The sequence below is a fragment of the Chiroxiphia lanceolata genome, chromosome 13, assembly GCF_009829145.1.
Source record: "Chiroxiphia lanceolata isolate bChiLan1 chromosome 13, bChiLan1.pri, whole genome shotgun sequence".
NCBI lineage: Eukaryota > Metazoa > Chordata > Aves > Passeriformes > Pipridae > Chiroxiphia > Chiroxiphia lanceolata.
This window is the reverse complement of record NC_045649.1, coordinates 3,210,326-3,231,510: the sequence shown is the minus strand read 5'-3', so window position 1 is coordinate 3,231,510 and position 21,185 is coordinate 3,210,326. Positions and strand designations below refer to the sequence as shown.

General features: G+C 59.4%; 1 protein-coding gene across 4 annotated transcripts; it reads right to left on the bottom strand.

Moving 5' to 3' along the window:
- Positions 1 to 605: 605 nt before the first annotated feature.
- NDRG4 (NDRG family member 4) lies at positions 606 to 20,063 on the bottom strand. Of its 4 annotated transcripts, XM_032701205.1 has the most exons (17): positions 19,973 to 20,063; positions 16,176 to 16,268; positions 15,691 to 15,734; positions 9,231 to 9,338; positions 7,849 to 7,969; positions 7,517 to 7,579; positions 7,252 to 7,312; positions 6,860 to 6,946; positions 6,707 to 6,763; positions 6,272 to 6,375; positions 5,690 to 5,746; positions 5,548 to 5,599; positions 4,798 to 4,845; positions 4,523 to 4,558; positions 4,277 to 4,328; positions 3,579 to 3,617; positions 606 to 2,955 (listed from the first exon to the last, which is right to left on the bottom strand). In XM_032701205.1, exons 3-17 carry the CDS (start codon positions 15,722 to 15,724, stop codon positions 2,801 to 2,803), a joined length of 1,074 nt encoding a protein of 357 aa, XP_032557096.1. In that variant the 5' UTR covers positions 15,725 to 15,734; positions 16,176 to 16,268; positions 19,973 to 20,063; the 3' UTR covers positions 606 to 2,800. The 4 variants fall into 4 exon arrangements, with proteins under 4 accessions (XP_032557096.1, XP_032557098.1, XP_032557097.1 ...); XM_032701207.1 differs by lacking the exon at positions 3,579 to 3,617; XM_032701206.1 differs by lacking the exons at positions 15,691 to 15,734; positions 16,176 to 16,268; positions 19,973 to 20,063 and adding an exon at positions 11,596 to 11,727 and having other exon boundaries at positions 9,231 to 9,336.
- Between the last annotated feature and the right edge of the window lie 1,122 nt (positions 20,064 to 21,185).

Sequence of the window (21,185 nt, the reverse complement as noted above, 5' to 3'; positions counted from 1 at the left end):
TTCCCTCCCCATGTGTCCAGGCTCTTCTCTACCCGCCCCAGGCAACCATGAATGTGAAGAGGCTCTGGGTCCCTCTTCAGGGACTGGGACCAGTCTGGACCTGTACAAGGCAGACATTGACACACTGGAGCAGGGACAAGGATTGGGATGTAAGGAAATGATCCTTCCCAGCGAAGGTTTCATGCACTTGGAAAGGGCTATGGCCTGGAACATTCAGACCTTGATGGGGAAACAAACAGGAAGCCTGCAGTCCTGGTAGAGGACAGTGAGGCTGGATCTCCCAAGGACTCTGCTCATCCCCTGAGTTGTGCAGCCATGGGTCTTTTTCCTCCCCAGTGGGCACCCCTTGGAACCAACCTCATTGGGCTACAGCTGGCAGCTTTCCAGCCTCCATCCACTCCTGACATATGGGGCACCCTAAAGCCAAAACACCCCACAGCTTCCCCCCCTGTGCACCGTGGGGTGCTGGGCTTCCCTCCATGGGCATCCCTAGTGAGGTTGGTGGACAAGGTGTCCACCCTTCTCCTCCCTGCCTGCCAGATCTCTGCAGGCAGGCCCCAGGTGGGCTCAGACCCATTTCCCTGCAGCATGTTGCAAAGAGCACAGCAAGTTCTCAACATCTTTATTAGTTTGTTGGTTTATTTCCAACACAGTAATTCCTCTCTACAGCAACAGGTTAGTTAAATCTGGTTTACATATTGCTGTCTCACGAGTGCTGCAGCCTTGATGCCGCTGCGACAAAATCAGGCTGCACTCAGACAGGAAAATGCATTAAATTCCGCTGTGACTGGGAAAAAAGGAAAACCAACAAAAATCAAAAGAACAAACCACCAGGGAAAAACAAACAAACCCACCAACAAAACCAAGGTGAGGAACTGAAGGCGAGCACAGCCACACCACCTCCAGGGAAACCACACGGCACTGCTTGGACAAGAATGCAAGGAGGAGTGAACCCAAAAACGTCAGGGACTGGGCAAACCCTTATATATATATTATGTATAGGTATTTATATATATATATCATCTGGAAAGACACGCTGAAGAAACAAGAGATCGCAGCAGTATCTACCATAAAAAGGAGCTACGCAGCTTTCAGAGTCACACCAAGGAGGAAGCACACAGCAGAACAAGTGGGGGACAAACGGGGACACTGGTGTTTTGGGGTGGCCTTTTAATTTGTGAGGGGTTGTGTGGGGCACGGGTCTCAGGGCCAAAAGCCCTCATACACCCGTTGGGAGCCCCAGGACCTGTGTGTCCTTCACTGGGGAGCACGGATGGGATCTGGGGCAGGGGGGCGAATGCTTTTGTAGGGCTGGGTGGGACCTGCTCCCAGCGGGCTGGTTCTGCTCGCCCAGATGGTGGCACCCGGTGGGTTCCCTACAGGTCCCTGCTCAGGTCCCCCATGGAACACCTACGAAGACCTGAGCACCCATCACCAGAGCCAGGGCCTTACCTGTGCCTTACACCGGGCGCAGGAGGGGCTGGGCTCTGCTGCTCTGGCAGCTCGGGCCAGTGGTGGGGTTATGGGATGACATGGATCTCTGTGCCGACTGTGAGAGACCAGACCCACCCGGAGTCCGGATGGGGCCCCACGGCTCGGGGGGAGCCAAGCCCTTGAGAGATGCCTCGCTCAGCGCGCAGGCGGAATGCCGGAGGTGGGGGGTGTGGATTTTGGAGGGCCATGGTGGGTCTGGCCAGCTCTGTAGGCAAAGCCAGACACTGGTGTGCTCCCCATGTCCCATGGGTCACCCCACACTGCCAGCACCTTGCGGGGATGCACCCTGTGGGGCAGAGGGTGCTGAGGGTTCCCCAGCATGGCAGGGGGAGTGTCTCATCTTATTGCTAATGGCTCCACGGTGGTGACACCCACAGGCTGTGGCAAAACTGGAGGTGGGATTTGCTGTGTGACATCCCCAAAACCAGTGGTCTCTGGGCCCTGGCAGCCTCAGCCCAAGAGCTGGGAGGGGAACTGACAGTGTGGCAGGGACCAAGCAAGCTCACTGCCCCCTTCCTGGTGCATTTTTTGTGGCAGGCGGTGATTATCCTTCTTGCAACAAGGGACCAAGGAAGTGCCATCACAGGCAAGGGCATGGGCAGAGGCAGGGGGACACTCATGCCACCCTCCTGCCCTGATGGCTTCTGGAGCAGGGCTGACCCCTCTCCACTTGCCCTGGGGCAGCCCTCAGGGTACATGACTAGGGCAAAGAAAGTTTGGGATGTGATTTCTCACAAGGCTCAGCCAGCTCTGGGGCAGCAGGTCCTGGGTGTGCTGGGGGATCCTGTGCTAGCTCTCCCCAGAAAGGGCCATCAGGGAGAAATGGAAGCTGCATCCCTAAGAACGGACCAGTGACCTCCCAATAAGTGCTGCTCCCTGTTCCTGTCTTCCTTTTGACTTGGTCAGCCATCAGTTGACCTTGGGGGACCAACCTACCTCCTGTGTCCTCTCCACGTCCTGTTCCATCCCACCATCCCATCCCATCCCAACATCCCGTCCCCATCTCACCACCCTGACCCTGCTGTCCCATCCTGGCCCTGTCCCCCTGCCACCCACCCTCCCAAGCCAGGGCCAAACCGATGCTAGGGAGGGTGAGGACCACTGCAGAACCATGTGTGACTGCTGGACAAAGCCCCTCTCCTTCTCCTGTACCAGACAAGGGGGTGAGGCCAGCGGCAAAGAAGACAAATTGACCCCAAAGAAGCGAGGGCCCTGGTGGAGGATGTCCACGGGGCGGGTGGGTGCTGGCGGGATGCTGACGGATGGGAGATGGCTCTGAAGGAGACGTCGGTGGTGGGCGTGGACCTCAGCACGATACCTCCATGGTGTGGTTGATCTGCCCCATGGCCTCGGTGCTCTCCGAGTGGGTGCAGGCACGTGGGCGGGTGCCATCCACAGAGCTGGCGCTGGTGAGGGAGGCCGTGCGGGAGCGTGCCAGGCGGGTCATGCTGGCAGATGGCACTGCACGGGCACAGAGAGACGGCCAGGGTGCTCAGCTCCCTCCGAAAACCACCGGGACCTGAGCCAACACTGCCGCCGGTCCCGCTCCCCGATGCGAATGAGCCCGGGCACAAGCTTGCAGCAAGCGGTGCTGTGGCAACATGAGCAGCTCCAGGCTGGTAAGAGACGGCAGGGCAGGGCCGGGTGGCCCTGGGACAGGCTGCACACCAGACCCACTCCTGGGCATGCAACCTCCAGGCATCAGGCAGTGGGGACCCCTGGCTGTCACACTCCAGGGAAGGAGCGAGCTGGGATGGGAACTCCCCTGGCTCCCCAGGGTGTGCAGGGAAGGTGACACCCTCCCCCAGCCAGGATGCCCGATGGGCACAGCTCCTGGACAGCTGGAGGAGAGCACAGCGGACACACTGCTGAGGCTGTGCCTGCATGGACGGGGGCTTCTCCAAGTGCCATTTCTCAGCCCCGAGCCCCGGCTCAGGCAAAGCGGAGCGAGGCAGTGGGCATCTGTCTGGGAATGGCCAGTCCCGCACCCAGGCTGCTCCCAAAGGTGCCCAGGCAGCTCGAGGGCACAGGCCAGGCAGGCACCATGCAGCAGCGGGCATGGGCTGAGCAGCTCTGAGCGGTACCTGTGCCTCCACTCAGCCTCCGATCCTTCAGGTGGGTGACTGGCAGGGGTGGAGCGGGAGAAGGGCAGGGAGGGCAGAGAGAGAGCATCAGCCCTCTCTGGGCTCCACTGGGCCAGGAGCCCCCACCCAGCCCCACGTGTGCCTGCACACGGACCTGCACGTGGGCACGCAGAACTGCGCACACACACACACACACACACACGCACGTGCAATGGACCTGCAAACACACACATGTGCACATGGACTTTTGCATGCATGCACAGGTATGCACAGACCCAAACATATACACACACGTGGTCATGGACCTAAGCAAACACATGTTCACACAGACTTGTGCACATGGACTCGCTCGTCTTTGTTGCACACACACAGCCCCTGCTTGTGCACACACAAACACACACACGTGTGCACGCTTGCACAGAGACCCTGTCCACACACGTATGTACACACAGAGCCCTTGTACACACGCCTGTGTGCACACAGAGCCTGTTCATCCTGTGCTCCTGCGGACACACGGACAGACATGATCCAAACCTGCACATACAGAGTCACAGACACATGCAGCTCCCCATTAGGATGGACACACAGCGGTGCCAGGCTCCTCTCTGGCAGCAGGGTCAGCACACATGCACACAGGCACACACACACATGTGCACACACAGTCCCACTCCAGCCCCATGCCCAGCCCCGGCACTCACTGTAGCCCATGCCTTGCAGGAAGTACTTGAAGGCTTCGGTCAGCTTGCCTGGCTGTAGGGAGAGAGCTGGCTGAGCTGAGGCAGCACCAAGGCTGAGATCCCCGCTCAGCCCCGGGCCACCCCTGGCAGCCCCTGCACAAGACCCCTATGGCCTTATCAGCCCATTCCCAGCTAGCCAGGGACAGCACCAGTACATGTCTCAGAGCCCAGTATATCCAATTAACTGGGGAAGTTGTGGGGGCTCACCTGTGTGACCTGAGGCAGCCCACCGGAGTCAGCCATCTGCAGAGAGAAGGTCCTGCTTAGTTTGGGAGGGTGCCTGAACCATCCACCATCCCCTGGTACCCACGACAGGATGCCACTGCTGGGGCCACCCTGCTCTCCCCATACATCCCCAGCCCCAATGGCCAGGAGGGACCTGGAATGGGGAGATGGGGACATTCTGCAGCCCTGGGGCAAAGGGCAGTGGGGCACTTCATGGGCAGCAGGGACCTCCCAGCTGCCCCTTGCCACTGGCCTACCTTCAGGAAGGTGGTGTTGGTGGGATCCAGCTTAGAGTTACACTCCACCTGTGGGTGAGAGAAATGACATAAGCCCTGAGCCAAGCAGAAGTTGCCCACATGTATCACCAATGGCCCACAGCATTCCAGCTGGCATATCCCACCCTAGCCAGGAGGAGACAGGACACTAGGCGAGGCCTGAGCCTGCAGAACGACCATCCCTTGCCATGGGGACAGAGGGGACTTTCCTTCTACCAGGCAGTGTGTGGGTGAGGGCTGGAAAGGGAGTTGAGGGTGGCTGGTGAGGCATTCCATGTGTCACACACGTGTGTACACACACACAAGGGTGCTCATGTGCACGTGCACAGAGGTACATGTGATGGAGGAGGGGGGCGAGTGTGCAGTAACACATTCCATACAAATGTGGCCACCTGCACACTACTGTGGCTGACTGTGCAAGGGTGGACAACCACGTGGATGTGTGGAAGGACCCCAGCAGCTGTTTGGGTGCACGAGGCCAAGCAGGGAGTGTGCCCGTGTGCCGACACATCTGAGTGGGCACGTTGTGAGCACGTCTGGGCATATGAAAAAGGGGAGGTTTTCCAGGTGTGGCAACCGTGCACAGATGCATGTGCACAGGTGCCCACACGAGCACGCTCCCACGCAGCTCCCATGGGAGCTGACATGTGTCTGAGCAGGCAGTGAACATGTGCGTGCCCACGCATGGGCATCATCTGTGTGCCACCCGACAGGCACTACACCATCACTCACCACCCCCTCTTCAGCAGGCGCGTTGTCTCCGACCACCAGCATCACGGGGCAGCTGGAAGTGAGAGGAGGAAGGGGCACGGTCAGGGTTTGGGCTGGGTGAACTCCACTGCCTGGGACCCCTCCATGCCAGCACAACTCTTACCGCAGCGTCTTGGCATTGGGTACAGTCCCAGGCCGGTTGATGTCCAGGTCCCTGCGGCTGAGGGAGGAAAAAGAGGGTCAGCGTGAGCCCATGGGCAGATGCCACCACCAATGCCATAGCACAAGAACTGTGGCACTGCCAGCCCTTGGAAGCAGCACCCAGCCCCGCTGTCCCAGCACCTTGTGGAAGGAGGATGCCACAGTCATCCCAAGCAGAGCCCATGCCATGGGATGCAGCACCCAGCAGAGTGGCAGGGCTCTCAACCCCCTGCAACATGGGACATCATCTCTGCCCCCTTTCCAAGGCCTGTGCCAGCATCCAGTGAGAGAGGAGACCAGGGGATGTGCACCCACTGTGGTGGGCTCTGGGACATGGCAAGCCTCTGGCACAGGTACCACCACTCCCACATTCCCAGCCAGCAGTGGCAGACAACTTTGCACTGCTGCCTGCCTATGCTGGAGGTGACAACAGGGTGATGACAGCACCCAACACGGGGCTGGATCCCCACAGTGACCTCAGAGCCACCCACCAGCACTGCAGCCCCCCATCCTGGCACAGACAGGGGCTGCCTGCAGCACTCACCTGTTATACATGTTGAGGAAGAGCTGGAGGTTGAACTGGTTCACCACGCTGCCGATCTGCTGCCGGTAACTCTGCACCAACTCCGTGTTGTTCATCAGCTCTTCCTGTGCCAGGAGGGAATGGAGATCAGGTGTCAGGGGCATACCCTGCTCCCCCAGTCATGCTCATGCCACGCTGGTCAGCAGGGACAAGGAGGAGGATGCTGGGCAGTGCAGCTGGGCACAGGGGTGCTGCACACCCAGGCAGGATGTGGGCATGGGTCACAAATTCTTCAAGGCTAATCCCCAGGTCAGGCAGGGCTTGACTAACCCTGCCCCTGAGCATGGGTCAGGTCCAGAGGCACTGCAGCACCTGGAAGGGCACAGCCCAGGTGACCCAGCTGGGTGTTGGGTAGGGGGCTGGTGGCAGGGGGCTGGCAGGATGTGCAGCCCTTACCTGGCTGAACAGGTGGGACAGGACGATGTCTGGCAGTGTGCTGGTGAGGCCAGAGAGCTGTGGAGGGAGCACAGGGAGTTACAGCACTGCCATGGCTGGCTCCTGCCCCAGGGAGCCGCCAGGGCCAGCAGGAGGGGTCGGGTCCCTGCCCACCTTGGCAGCTGCCCAGTCAATCCAGCCTTTGCCGTTGGGGTCGATGTTCATGAGGACCAGTCCTTCGACCAGGTCAGGGAAGATGAGCTGCAGTGAGCAAGAGGGGAAAGGCTCAGAGGGGAGGAGAGATGTGCCATGGGGAGCCCCCACCAGTGCCACTGCACAGGCATTGCACAGAGCAGATATGGTCCTTGGAGCGATGGGAGACCTGTGGCAAGACTGCCCAGACACCACGGCCATGGCACTGCCATCCTGGCCCCACATCCCTCCACAAGCCTTTGCAGCAGCAGAGACTGCCTGGAGGTGTCAGCTCCTGCTTTTCCCCATGCCCTTGGCTGACAGCACATCCCAGCAAACAACTCAGGGCCAGCCCAGCCCAGCCCCAGGCTCACCGCAAACTTGGCCAGCACGTAGGCTCCTGCCCCAACACCGATCCCAATCACGTACTTGAACCTGCAAATATGGAGAGGTGGGTAGGGTGGGACAGTCAGCTCCAGTACATGTTCCTTGGGACACCCCTCCACCCACAGCATGGGGCACAAGATTTGCAGGCTGCCAGCTTACAGGGACAACTGCCCAAGCCCCAAACCCTTGCCTTCTGCCCCTCTCCCTGCCCAGGACCCTCAGCCAGCAGCCGTGGAGGAGAGGCTGACTCACCCAAAATGCTGCACCACACTGGGTAACATGGCAGCCAGCTGGTCCATGGATGGATACTGGTACCTGTGGCACAGGGAGGCACAGAATGTTGGTTATGGACCCTGTTCAGAGTGGGGTATCTGGGGCAGCTTGCCTGCCTGAAGTGGGCAGGGAAATGCCACCCACTTGCAAACCACCCCGTTGCTCACCCTGGGCCAGTCATCTGCCACGGGCTTTGACACAGTTTGGAGAGACCCACAGGCAGGGCATGAGTGCCAAGCAGTGACAACCCAAAGGACAGGGAGATGCCATCCCGGTGGGCACAGTGGGCCACTGAACAAACTGGCACCTACCCCTGAGGGAACTGTGAGGCTCCTGCCTGCTGGCCCGGCGCATCCACATGGCACACCACAAAGTGCTTCGTGATCTCCTGCATGTCCTCGTAGTTGAAGAAGGTGTTGAAGCAAAGCTTGTCTGTCAAAGGGCAGGTGGAAATCAGAGACTAAACATCCTGGCACTGGGGTCTGGTGGGTCAGAGGAGCATGGACAGAGGCTGCATGCCCTCCCTCTGCCCTTCAAGTGAGAGGTAACATGCCACCAAAGCCATCCCCTACCCTCCACACTCCTCATCCCTGCAGCAGGGACCACACTACTGCAGCAAGGGCTGCATCCCTACAGGTGTTGGGAGGCACAGAGATGGACAGACACAGCCAGGAGGATGAGGAGTTTGGGGTGAGCCTCACTGATGAGCCTTGGAGGGATGGAACTGGGGGATTCAAACCCAGGGCTGCAAGACCACCCAGCAGGCAGTGGGATTAGCAGCCTGGAGTATTTTCGGCCCCATCCAAAATCCCCAGAAAGGGCTCAAGCAAACATGGGATTTGAGAAACAGCTGCAAATCTGCCTGCTTGGAAACAGTCAAAGAAACAGGCACAGTGCTGCTGTGGACAGGCCCCTGCCATTGCAGCGGGATACAGACACTGCTGGGGCTTGGAGGGGTCCTGCCCCATGGCATCAGTGCCAGGATATCCCTCCCAGAATGTGGGATGAGGCAGTTGTAGGGTCCATTGCAGCCAACGTGATGTGTACCTGGACACGACAGAGCTGCTCTGATGCTGAGGCAGCTCACGTTGCGTGTCAGTGACTCAGCCTCAGCTGCCAGCAGAGCAGGAAATGCTTCTCCCTGCTCACAGGGAATTGGGCATCCTGGCTCAGCTGGAGGGCACAGCCCAGGGCAGGGGTCTGGGGTGCAAGACCAAGGCAGCAGGCTGACAGAAAGTGCAGCTTCTCCACATCCAGAGCCTCTGCCCAGGGTCACTCCTTCCCCTCCTGTCAAGGTCCCTCCTTCTCTGCCATTCCCAGTCTCTTTTGTCCCCCACTACATCCTGCTGCCAGCTGAGTCCATGCTCTGAATACCAACAGGCTAGTGGTGGCAGCAGCAGTGGGGACCAACCCTGCACCCCCCCCGTGTGCCATCCCTGCCTGGTGTGGGCGGGCAGACAGACAGCACCAGGGTAGCCAAGCACTCCTGGCTGTGCCTGGCCTGGGCTTTGAGCATCCAAACTCTCCCGGTGCTTCCAGATGCCTGGGGGGACCGAATGCAGCCTGGGGACCCTGGATGGGAGGAGGCAAAGGAGCTGAGCCAGGGGTTTTGGCCCTATATCCTGGCACCCCATGCAGCCTCGGGCTCACTCCCACCTGCCCTTGCACCCTCGGCCCAGGGAGCAGCACTCACGGTTGAGCCCCACGTCGTGGTACGTCAGGATGGCCGGGCGGTTCCCCTTGGGAGAGCCCCGGATGACCACGTGCAGCAGCCCATAGGGGGTCTCAATGTCATGTTCCTGGGGGAAGAGGAGAGATGGGGTGATGCCCACCTGCCCTAAGGCATCCTCTCCTGCCCTGCCATCACACCTTCACTGGGTGCATGCTTCCCCACATGGCTGGTCCCATGGGAGGACAAGGGAAAGAGGAGCAGCTGTTCCAGGGGAAAAAAAAACCACCTCTGGGCATACCAGAAGGTGGTAGAAAAGCAGGACAAATCACATACAAATGCTCCCAGCTTCCATCAGCTCCCGAAGGGAAGGGAAGGGAAGGGAAGGGAAGGGAAGGGAAGGGAAGGGAAGGGAAGGGACGGGAAGGAAGGGAAGGGAAGGGAAGGGAAGGGAAGGAAAGGAAGGGAAGGGAAGGGAAGGGAAGGGAAGGGAAGGGAAGGGAAGGGAAGGGAAGGGAAGGAAGGGAAGACTTTGGATAGGAGTAAAGATTGGACATGTGTAATAGGATGGGATCACGGGTGGGACAAGGGATGGGATCCAAGAGGGCTTGAGAAAGGAGGATCATGAGCTGGGACAAGTGGACCACAGGACAGGACAGGAGATCTCAAGGGCCTGGGACTGAGGAAATTTTGGCAACAGGGTGGGGCTTCACAGCATGGCCTAGTTGGGAGGCGATCCGCTGGCCTGGGACAAACAGGGCAGTGGTCAGAATCCAGACACCATTCCAGGAAATGCTGCAACCAGATCCCAAATTACAGCTAAAGTAACTTTAGAAACCTTTGGTCTGAAATGCCAGTGCCCTCATACAGAGAACAAGACCGTGTCTCAGTTTCCCTGTTTAGGAGGGGCTCCAGCCTTGCTGCCCTGGCCCTTGTTCCCAGCCAGCAAGGGAAACCGAGGCCGTGAGCCCAGGTGCTGCCCAGGACAAGGGACCAGAGGTCCCCTCCAGATGCTCACGCCCGCCAGTCAGTCTGCTGGCAGTGACCTAGAGGCTGGGATCTGGTGGGTGCAGGAGCATCATGTGCTGGGCAGGGCCGGGCAGGAGATAATGGCAGGTGTGCCCAAACATCACGGTCCTCACTGCTGGCACTGGCAGCCCCACGGATGGGCTGGTGGGAGGGGAGCAGGTACGTGGATGCTCACGCGGGTTACGCGCCACCAAGGACTCTGAAGGACACAGGCCTCGGGTGGGAGGAACCACCTCGGACAGGTCTCCTCACTGCAGTGCCTCCCCTCACCGAGATCTGCTGTCCCTGGGGGAGCACAGCACCTGAAGGCACCTCAAGGACTCTGTAGACAACTCTCGGCCCCCAAGGACACCCTGACCCCACCAGCCCCCATCCACAGCTGTCCTTCCATCCCCTGCAGCTGCATCAGGCAGCAGTCCATGAGCAGGGACATCCCTCTGCAAACAGACTGGGAAACTGAGGCAGAGGAAGGGCCTGGCCCAAGGTCACAGAGCAGGAGGCATCCATGTGGTCTGATCCTGGGCACAGGGCTGCCTCCTTGCCATCACCATGCCCACGGTCCCCATCAGAGCCCCAACAGCTCAGCCTTCAATCCTACCCCAAAATCACATGCCCAAGGTAGTAGATCCAGCCTCAGCACTGCTACCTCCTCTCCCCACCCCCTGCCAAGCCAGACACATCCTGCCCATGGTGCAGCCTCTGCAGCACCGCTGGGTACCACAGCCCTGCCCTTTGCCGCAGGGATGCTCTCTGGAGGGGAGAGGCTGGGGATGCAGGGGATGCAGGCAGCAAGGAGAGAGGGGCATAGAAAACCCACAGCCCCAGCGAGGAGGGGCGTGCAGGTCTCAGCACCCATAGGTGTCTAACAGAACCCACCCATGTCCAGGTTACCTGCTCACCGCTGCAGTGCTCCACCTCACTCACCAGCCTGTTGCCATCGGGTGTTGCCATCACCCAGAGGCCGGAAAGCAACGGAGGGATTGCTTCAAAACAGCAAGAGACCTTCTCCCTCTGCAACCCAGGGGGTGGGGAAGGGGCAGTGAGCCCCCCCATCAGCACACAGCCCCAGCACTGGACGCAGCCACTCACCCCAGCCTCGGCGCAGCATCTCCGCCGGGCTCGGGGAGGAGGACATGCTCAAGGACAATGCGTCCCCAAAACCTGCGGCACGTCAGGGATGCGGCAGCAGGGCTGGGGGAAAGAAGGGCTCCCCAGCAGTGGGTCCCACCTGCCTCAATGCCTGACTGACCCACACCGAGCCCTGCTGGGTGCAAAGGCCCAGCCTGGGCAAGCGGGAGAGATACTGGGGCAAAATTCCCCGGGAAGGGAGGGCAGCGAACACGGGGACGGCAGTACCTACCCCATCCCAGCACTCCGGCATGGTGAGGAAGTGGGTGGATGAGGATGCGCTGGCAGTGTGGGCCAAGCACGGGCTCCCGGCAGTGCAGAGGGCTGGGGCGAAGCAGAGCTCTGCGCTGGCTCAGCCCCTCGCCTCGATTTATAGCGGAGCCCCAGCCCTGCGTTAAGCCCTCCCTCTCCCTTCCCCCTCGGCAGGTTTGGCCTCCATTGCAGGCGAGCGCCGCGATGGAGCCAGCACTCAGCCATTGGCTGCCGCGGAATTATTCATGCTCCAATTGGCCCCAAATACCCTTGTTTATGAAGAAAAAAACGCCTGGCACCGTGCGGTACCTTCTCCATCTTCCCTCTTTCGGCAGACAGACACAGGCGGGGTGTCTGGACCGGGCCTGCACTTCGCACCCCTCACAACAGACCCAGCACGGTCAGGGAAGAGCCCATCCATTGCTCTCTGCACCCACTGCACACACGTGGAACCCAGCCCCACACAAACATGCACAATCATGGTCGAGCCCACAGCCAGCCAGGCCAAGGCCCTGCAGCGATGCACAGGCAGCACACACAGAGCCACAGATGGACATGAGTACACACGAAACAAGCAGGAGGAGGACGAGGCAGGCGTGCTCCATGTGTTGCACGTGACCACGCATGTCCACGCACAGGAACACGTACCAACATGGGCCACACAGGGACCAGGCAAAACCACATCTGTGCATGCAAACTTTGGAAAATCGATACGATCCCTACTGACCCACATGCACCCCACAAAATACTTGTGCCACACCCCCACGGGGCCAGGCCCAGTGTATCTGTGTCAGCACATGTTCCTGTACATGTATGTCCATGGTCATGTGCATACTAAGAGCACGCCTGCTGCATCCTTCTCCCGTGTGCTTAGCATGTATGCCATGGCCATCACTAATGCTCATGGATGCACAAAAACCTGCACACGTGCAGAACCTTGGACACACATGCACAGAGGGGCACACACATGTACACAGGTGAACAGTGCACAGATACCTCTGTTACCTTACTGAGCAGCACAGTCATCCCACCTGCTCCAGGATGATGGCAGGCAGGGGAAGTGCAGGATTTAGCCCTGACCTGGATATCACCAGTAGCAGGTGAATAAGGCAAAGGAAAGGCAACCCAGCAGCACCAAGGGGTTGGATCCTGTCCCTGGACTGACACATGCTGTGGACACACACACACACACACACACACACACACACACACACACACGTATCCCCATGTGCACACGCATGCAGGCAGATGGTTTCTTCCCTGATTCCAACAAGGCTTTGTGAGAGAGCGATTCCATCTGCCTGCAACTCTCACCCATGGACAGCTCGTGCCACCACAGCCCCAAAAACCCCCCAGCAATCTCTGGGTGCCACCCCCTTGCACCCTGCCTGTCCCTGCCCATCCCAGCACCACTGCCCAGCTTGGTAGAACTGGTACAAAGCTGAACAATCTCAGATGGAGAAGGAGTCCCACGGTCTCTTTGGTGCCCTTCAGGGAGCCACTAAAAGCCACGTCCTGCAAACAAGTCAGGGCTGGGCAGCCAGGGGGTCTAGATGTGGGACAAAGGACAGACAGACAGGCAGAGGGGTGGCATTCACCTCACCTCCACCAAAGAGGCTTTACTCTGCTCTGCTCTGTCCTGCAGGGAGCTCAAACCCAGGCCTGGAAAGATGCATCTCTGCGAATGAAGGACTGGCTGTGTGAGGAAAGCCCAGCTCTCAGGTGGTTCCTGGCACAGGTACAAAGCCATTCACACCTCCAGGTGCCATTTTTGCTTTCCCCAGCCCTGCTGCCTGTGGAGCCAAAGAGCCTGAGCAGCCACAGCCCGTGGGAAAAAAACAGAGATGCAGGGGGCAAAAAAAGACAGAAGGTGGTAAAGGAGAGGAGAGAAGGGGTGAAGAGCCATGGTGAAGTAAAGCATGAAAGCAAAGGGTTGCAGGGAGATGGAGGGCTGAGCAAGGCTGACTCTGCTTGAATAGCATCAAATGGGATTGCCACCCCTTTGGCTACTAGCCCATTTGCCTGGCGGGTGGCCCAGACCTCCTGCTGGATGCAGGGCATCCAGGTCTCAGGGCACCTGCCCTGGCACTCCTGCACTTGGCTTGTGTCAGCAGCCCCCAGGGCTTCACTTCAGCTGGCAGCAGTGGGGGCTTCCCACTCCCCACCACTGCCCCAGCCAGGCCTGAGCATCCTGCCAAGGGAGCAGTGACTGGCTCTGGGGAGGAGTAGAGGGACAGGGAAGAGTTAAGCTGGGGGGTAGATTGAATTATCCCAAGGAGGTGAGCCTAGAAATAGGGTAAGATCTCCCCAAGAAAGAGCAGGCAGCCCCCAGCCTCTGCACAGAGCCAACCTGCAAATGCCGGGGTGGGGAAAAGGAGGGGATTGCCCTGGCACAGCCTGGGGAAACTCATCCCATCCCTACCCTGAGGCTCTTGGAGTGGAACCAAGAGGGCACAAGGCCCGGCTGGCTTGGGAAAAGTTTCGTTGATCTTTGCCCAGTTCCTTTTTTAGGTCCGAGGGGATGGAGACGCATCACTGTGGCATTTGCCGTCCATACCCGCTCCACTTGGCACCACCAGGGATGTGGTTCGGCATCACTGTGGGCCTATCCCTGAAATACTGGCATGCAGATTGTCCTGGGAGGGTCACTGCTCTTTAGCATCCCGAGTGCCCACCAAGCCCTGCCCCAGCACAGCTGAGCAAGAGTCGTACTGGTCCTTGTGGTGCTACTGGGAGCTCTGGGCAGCCTGGCACAGCCACCTCCCTCTCCTTCCACATCTCCAGCTTCCTCTTTGCCCTCATTTTGGTGATACCAGATAGTTTGGTTTCCTCTCCAGTGGCCAACAGGAACCCTGAGCAAGCGGAGCAAGGAGCAGCCCAGCCCTGCACACTCTGCCACTCACAACTCCAGCATCTCACCAGCTCTGGAGCTGCTGGAAAGGGCACCATTTCTTTTCTGACCACTGCCATTTTTTAATTATTTTGTGGCTTTCAAGAGGGCCACAAGAAGTCTGCTACTCTGTGAACCACAGCAGCCACCACGCTGACAAAAGGTCTCATTCCCTGATCAGCATCCTGCCACCACACAGGTGACAGACACCAAGCAGGCCAGCACCACAAGTCTGGGCACTAATTTGGGGCTGCTAAAACAGGGACCTGTGCTCCCTTGTCCCTCTCCCAGGCTGAATGACATCCAGATTTATTTTACCCTTACAGGTGCTGTTATTTCAGTGCCAGCCCTGTCAGAGCTCAGCCAGCACCATCCACTCCCACTCTCCCAGTGGTCCCAGTTGCTAGCAAAGTGGCAAAATACAACCTGAAGTCAATTACTGGTGTCCCCTGGAAGAAAGGATGCTTTAGGAGAGGGACAGGCAGCAAGCTGGGGTCTGGCAGCCCAACTACCCTCCCTCCCTATCTTCCAGCACCTCAGTCTCTGCAGAGGGAGCCTGGTGCTCGATGAGCCTGGGCAGAGGTGTGAGAGGGACAAAGACCAACACAGGAGCCAGGCATGAGCTCTCCCCACCACGATCCCTGAAGCCATATTGTGGGGCTCCTCTGGAGAGGCGAAATGGAGCTACAAGGCAGGCAGGTGCTAGCCCAAGGGAGCAAAGGGGGCCCCATTCTCCAAGAGAGGGGGGTGGTACAGGGGGCAATGCCCCAGCCCTCCAAAAAGAAAGAGGCTTTCAAACATCCTATGTAAGGAGGGAGCTGGCATTGCCCAGGAAACCATTGCCATGGCAATGGGTAAAGGGGCTGGAAAAGCAGCTCGGCCTTCCTGAGAAGAAATTGCCTGTTTTAAAGGTTTTGTCCCCAGCCCATGGCCAAGTGCCCACCAGCACATCTGAGTGCCAGCACAGAGCATGGCTGGCAGCATGTCCCCCATCCTCTCCTGACGAGGACCCCGATGATGTGCAGCCCCATGCACAGGACACCGACCAGGCACTGTACCCCCATGGAAGGAGGGACAGCAATGCCCCCAGGTCTGCTCAGTGCCCCGCAAGCCTTCCCCCAGCCACGGACACTGTCCACACAAGACCCAGGGTGGGGGGCATCACCCCATGGCTGGTCCTACCATTCCAGTCTGGTGTCCACAGCGGAGAGGAAGACATCCGAGTTCTCCTGGGGTGCAGAAGGAGCGGAGAAGGAGCCATTAGGGACAGAGACATCCCTTCCCTGCACCCCAATTACACAGTGCCTTCCACCCACCCAGCTCCCAAAGCCCCCCAACAACACAGGCACCCACTCCCCAGAGCCCACACACGTGCACACATACACCCACATCTACAACACCTGCACACAGGTGCACGCACTACCTGTGTGCACACACACACGTGTGTATGAGCATGTATGTGCCATGTCTGCACACACACCACCCATCCCACCAAACCCGACCCCGCGCTCACCCACCCACACACTGAACCCCACACATGTGCACATACGTGTGCTCAACACCAGCACACACACACACAGAGTACCACACATGCCCATACCAGCACACAACCCCTCCCAAGCACCTGCATTGTGTGCAGGAGCTGGAGCCAGTGAGGTCACCAAACTCACCAGCTCGGCGTCCTGTGCCCCGCAGCAGCGGCTTCTCCTCGGTGAAGCGCAGCTCATGCAGCCCTGCCATGGTCATCTCCTGCAGCAGCAGCCCTGCCCAGGGCAAGGGAGGTGTCAGGGCAGGTCCTGCCTCCGTCCCCTTCGCCCCAGCCCTCTAGAGCCTTTTGGGATGGGATCCAAATCAGCTTCACTCCACCCAGCTACCATGGGGAACTTGGTGCTTCTGCTTGTCCAGGGGCCACAGTGAGCCCCTCCCACTGAGAGCTGGAAGCAGGCACAGTGCCTAGATGAGCTCAGCTCCCAGCTCCTACCCTGGTCCAGTTCTCCCAGTTAAAGACAAACCTGTCTCCAGGGCACAGTTTTGTGCAAAGTGAGAGACCAACCTCATCTGTCCATGCTGGTCACTCATAAGCACCAGGGCAAGAACATCCCAATTCCCATCCCAGCCTTCAGCTCAATCAAAGAGAGAAATTCCAACTCTTTGGCCAGTTTAGAACTGCAGATAGCTATGGATGGGACAGAGGAAGATCTCCTTGCACAGCCAGAGCAAGGGGTGATGTTTCTCAGCCACACCGGGAAGGCAGAGGGATGTTCCAAGCAGAAAGAGAGCAGAGAGACAGCCTGAAGTTTGTGTAGTAGTGATGGGAGGGAAAACAGAATGTGCAGCCTTTGCTCCCAAGTCTTCTCCTTGCCCATGAAGCAGGTGCTGGCACAGCCGGCACCTCAGCCCAGGGCTGCAGGACAGACTTCTCCATGGAGCTGCCACTCAGCAGCACTGTGAGAATGGGTGCTGCTGACCAGGGACTTTCGTACCCCCAGTGCTGGCTCCACAAACACCCCCAGGCACAAGCCCAGCTCAAGAACCAGAGGGATTTAAGGAGATCAGCAGCTGGCTGCACACAGAGGGTGACAGACATGGGGACACAGGGAACAATCCAGGCTCCCCTGTGTATAGATGGGATGGGTAACTGGCAAGTCCCAGTGCAAGGGGATTATCTGCACTCAGGCAGGATCCAGACCTCAGGCATTGCCTTTGCAGCCTCTGTTTCGAACCGTTCCCCAAGGCCAAGCCTTCAGACAAGTTGTTGCTGCTCCAAATGGGCCAGCATCAATCCCAAACCCTCTCCACTGGCTTCCCACCCTGTACAATCTCCCTGGACATAACAAAGATGGTATGGGCTGTGCTTGCAACACAGCAGACACAGACCCCACTCCATCTGCACAGCCTCAGCCGAGCCTGCTCCACGCTTTGTCCACTTCCAAACCTAGATCAGCCTGGGCTGACGATGTGGAAAGTCCAAGCCATGCCACGAGCATTGTAAGGCCCCCACGAATACAGGACCTGGTCATAAACTCCCCTCCAAAGCCAGTTTTTGCTCATTTGACCGGGTTTTCTATTCAAAACTCAAGCAGGCTGTGCCACCTGCCTGCTTTCTGCAGACACGGCACTTTGCCTTGCTCCTTGGGAGCCATCCAACAATCCAGAACTGTTTGGAGGGAGAAACACCACAGCGAAGCCTCTCGGGAGTCCCAGGGCACCAGCACCAGCAGTCTCCATGCACAGAGGGTCCCTCCAGGCCAGAGGCCACACAAAGCCCAAGTGGGGAGAGGTGCTTTCAGCCCCCACAGGGAGTTGCTCCCAGTGCTGGGCTGCTGCTGCTGGAGAAAGGGCTTCGTGCATGGGGAAAATCCTGGCCTGCAGCCCACCAGCACAGCTGAGACAACACAGCCTGCAGCGCCCCGACCCAGCAACCCCACAACCCCGGGGTAAAACGTGGGAGAAAAACGAGCCTCACGATAGCTGGGTCTGGAAGAGAGCAGGAGCCGTCCCGCGCTGCCTGTGCCAACCCACGTGGGCCACGGCCCAGGGTGGCTGGGAACAGCACTCAGGTATGGTGAATGCCTTTATTAATTAAAGCCTCCAGCTAATATGGGCGGGAGGGGTGGGTGAGCAATTGAGCAAAGGCCCGTGACCTTGCTCCCATGGGGGGCACAGCTGGCTCACGAGGGACATGGCAGAGCCCTGCACCACCAGCATCCTCAGCGCACGATGGACAGTCACCTGAAGTGGTGCTGAGTGGGGGAGCAGAGGAGGGATCAGTACATAGGGGAGTCCCATGGGTGCCAAAGCCTGTGAGCAGGGTCACAGCCACGCTGCCACCTTCCCTGTGTGCTCTGCTTCCCTTGCCAACCCTCATCCCTGCTCCTGGCAGCGCAGCAGTGGGGCTGTGGGCAGTCTCACCCAGCCCAGTTGGGCTGCTATCACTGAGGAGTGCTGGTGAGGAAGCCACAGTTCCAGGTCTCCTAGCCAAAACAACTTGGCTCCCATCTCATGCCAAGGTAATGTGTCCGAAAACAATCCCTTTTCCTTGCAGCTCACCCCAATCCCCTCCAACAAGCACCAATTCACAGGGGGCCACCCCAAACGCACACATCTCTGCTCCCACTCTGCCTTCCCAGTGTGATGTCACCATTTCCTCCAACAGCTGGGACACACCTCTTCCCTAATTCCCAATTAGTCCCGAACCCAGCAGGACATAAGTGCTTTAGCCAACAGGGCCCTGGCAACTGCATATATAGATGGGGTCAGGAACAGTCATGTTGGCTTACCTTCCCCAGGGATCTGCAGCCCACTGCTGGATATTGGAGGAGGAGAACCAGCTCGTAGCACAAAAATATATTGTTGATGTTATTGTTATTATTATTATAAGAATAATAATTATGCTGGTTGGAGGGCAGGGGTCACTCAGATGTTGCACCAGCCTCAAGGAGTCTCCCCACTGACTACCTGTGTCCTGCCCCTGGCACGGATGTGGCACCCAAGGGATGTTGGCACGGATACTCCGGGCTAACTGAGCAGTGTGCAACAGACAGGGAGGGCAGAGCTGGAGAAGTGAGGGCTGGCCCCTGCCAGGCAGTGAAGCCAAGGCAGCCTCCAGCAAGGCTGGAGAAGGAAGAAGGGAACCTGCAACCCAGTCTGAGACACGGCTGCATGCCCACAGAATTGCCCCCCCCCCTCGAGCAGGGACCACTGTGTGGTCCCCACACTGTGGGGAAAACCCCAGTGTGACACAGCCTGGGCCACATCCACCCCCACCAGTGCAGGGTGAACACCCACAGCTTGCTCTGCCCCATGAGGGGCACAGGCTCTGCACCCCAGCAGCCCCCACAAGCCAGCCTAACAGTGTGGGCAACTGGGGGGCGCAGGAACGGGCAAGCCACCACACGAGAGCCACCAGGCCCGGGGACCCGGTGCACTGACGCAGGGGGCTGAGCATCGCAGGGTCGGAGGTGGTGGCAGCGGGGGCTTTGTGGGGGCTCAGGCTGTCTCACAGTGGCTGTTGCTAAGAGCCAGCCTCCTTCCAGCCCAGCCCAGCCCAGCCCATTCCTTGGGGCATCAGGCAGCGGGGAGACTCCCAGGGAGGCTGGCTGAGGAGCAGAGAGGCAACGCAGGGATGCTCCAGCAGGTCACCCGGCCACCCCCACCCCCTGGCTGCCTGCTGTGCCGCCCCCCCTTGCCAGGGGCTGCCGACTCCGTCTCCCCTTCCCCCAGCGCCACCGGCCTGGCTTTCCCGCTGCACCAAGGCATCACCACCCCGTACCCCAAAAAACGATCCTACGGGCGGCAGCCCTCCACACTGGGGGAGCAAAGGCAGCGGGCCAGAGGGGTGTGGGGGGGTGTGCAGCTCCATCTCCCGGGCAGGGGCTGAAGGCTCCTACTCCCCGCACCCCATCGCCCCTCCTCGCCTCTCCCCCCTCCCCCGCTCCCCAGCACGGGGGAAGGAGCCGGGCCGTACCTGTCAGGAGCTCGATCTTGTGCCGAAGCACCTTCATGCCGGAGCGGCGGGTGCCGGCGGGCGGGGCGGGGCGGGAGGGGCGGCGGCGGCCCCGGCGCGGGGAGCGAGCGGAGCCGGAGCTGGTTGCCGGAGCCGGAGCCGGTGCCGGTGCCGGTGCCGGTGCGGGGCGTGTGGGGCGGCGCAGGGGCTGGGCTGGGCACGGCCCCGCCGGCCGGATCCTCCCCCCGCCGGCGCCCGAGGGGAGGGACGGGGCCGCGATCGGGAGCGGGGGCGCCCGGAGAAAACGGGCTCGGGACGGTGCTGGGGGAGGAGGGAGCGAACGGGAGATGGAGGCACCCTGGGGGTTACACAAGGGATGGAGGCTGTGGGGGTTTTCACGCTATGGGATGGGGGGGTGGCACACGTCACCCTGTAGGGTACCATGTAGGTCCCAGAGCTGGACTGTGATGGTCAATGGGACCAATGGGTCTCTGTGGTTATAGGGTCCCAGGAGCAGGGCACAGTGGGAGCCTTGGGGAGCCCCAGGTATGGAGCCTGGGGTACAACGGGGTCTGGGTCTCCCCGAGAGCAGGGGATGGTGATAATCAAGATGTTCAGGGAGGATCCAAGGCAAGAGGGGGCCTCTGCAAAAGTGATACCTGGAACAAGGCCCTTATGGCTAAGGGGTCTGGGGAGTCCTAGAAAGTGGGGCCACGAAGGACAAAGGACTGGGGTATCCAGGAAAGAAACCGGATGACCTGAGGGTCCTCTGGAGCATGGGAATGCAGGTTCCCCTGAGCATAGGGTGGTCATGGTCAAGGGGGTCGGTGGTCCTGGTATAAGGAGGACCTGTGCAGTGAGGGTCAACACAACAGAGCTGTCATGGTCTGGAGGTGCCAGGGAGTGCAGATGGTGATAGTCATGGAGTCTGAAGGAACACCCAATGACTGGGGCCATGACTCCCCTCCTCATATTGATGCTGGGGGTGTTGGGTGGCAGCTGTTTGGGGCAGAGCAGGAGGTTCTGAATCACCTGAATTGTTCTGAATTGGGACAGCTGGTCCAGTGAGGATAGGGGGTCCTAGCCTGCCCCTAGAGCAAGGGCTGAATTCTACTTGTTTCTAAGCTGGGCAGACCCATTCTGCCACTGTTCCTTCCTCTGTGCCTCTTTGGTATCACGTTAGTTAATTATTTTCCCCACAGTTAGGGATGTAACAGCTTCCACTCCCAAGTTG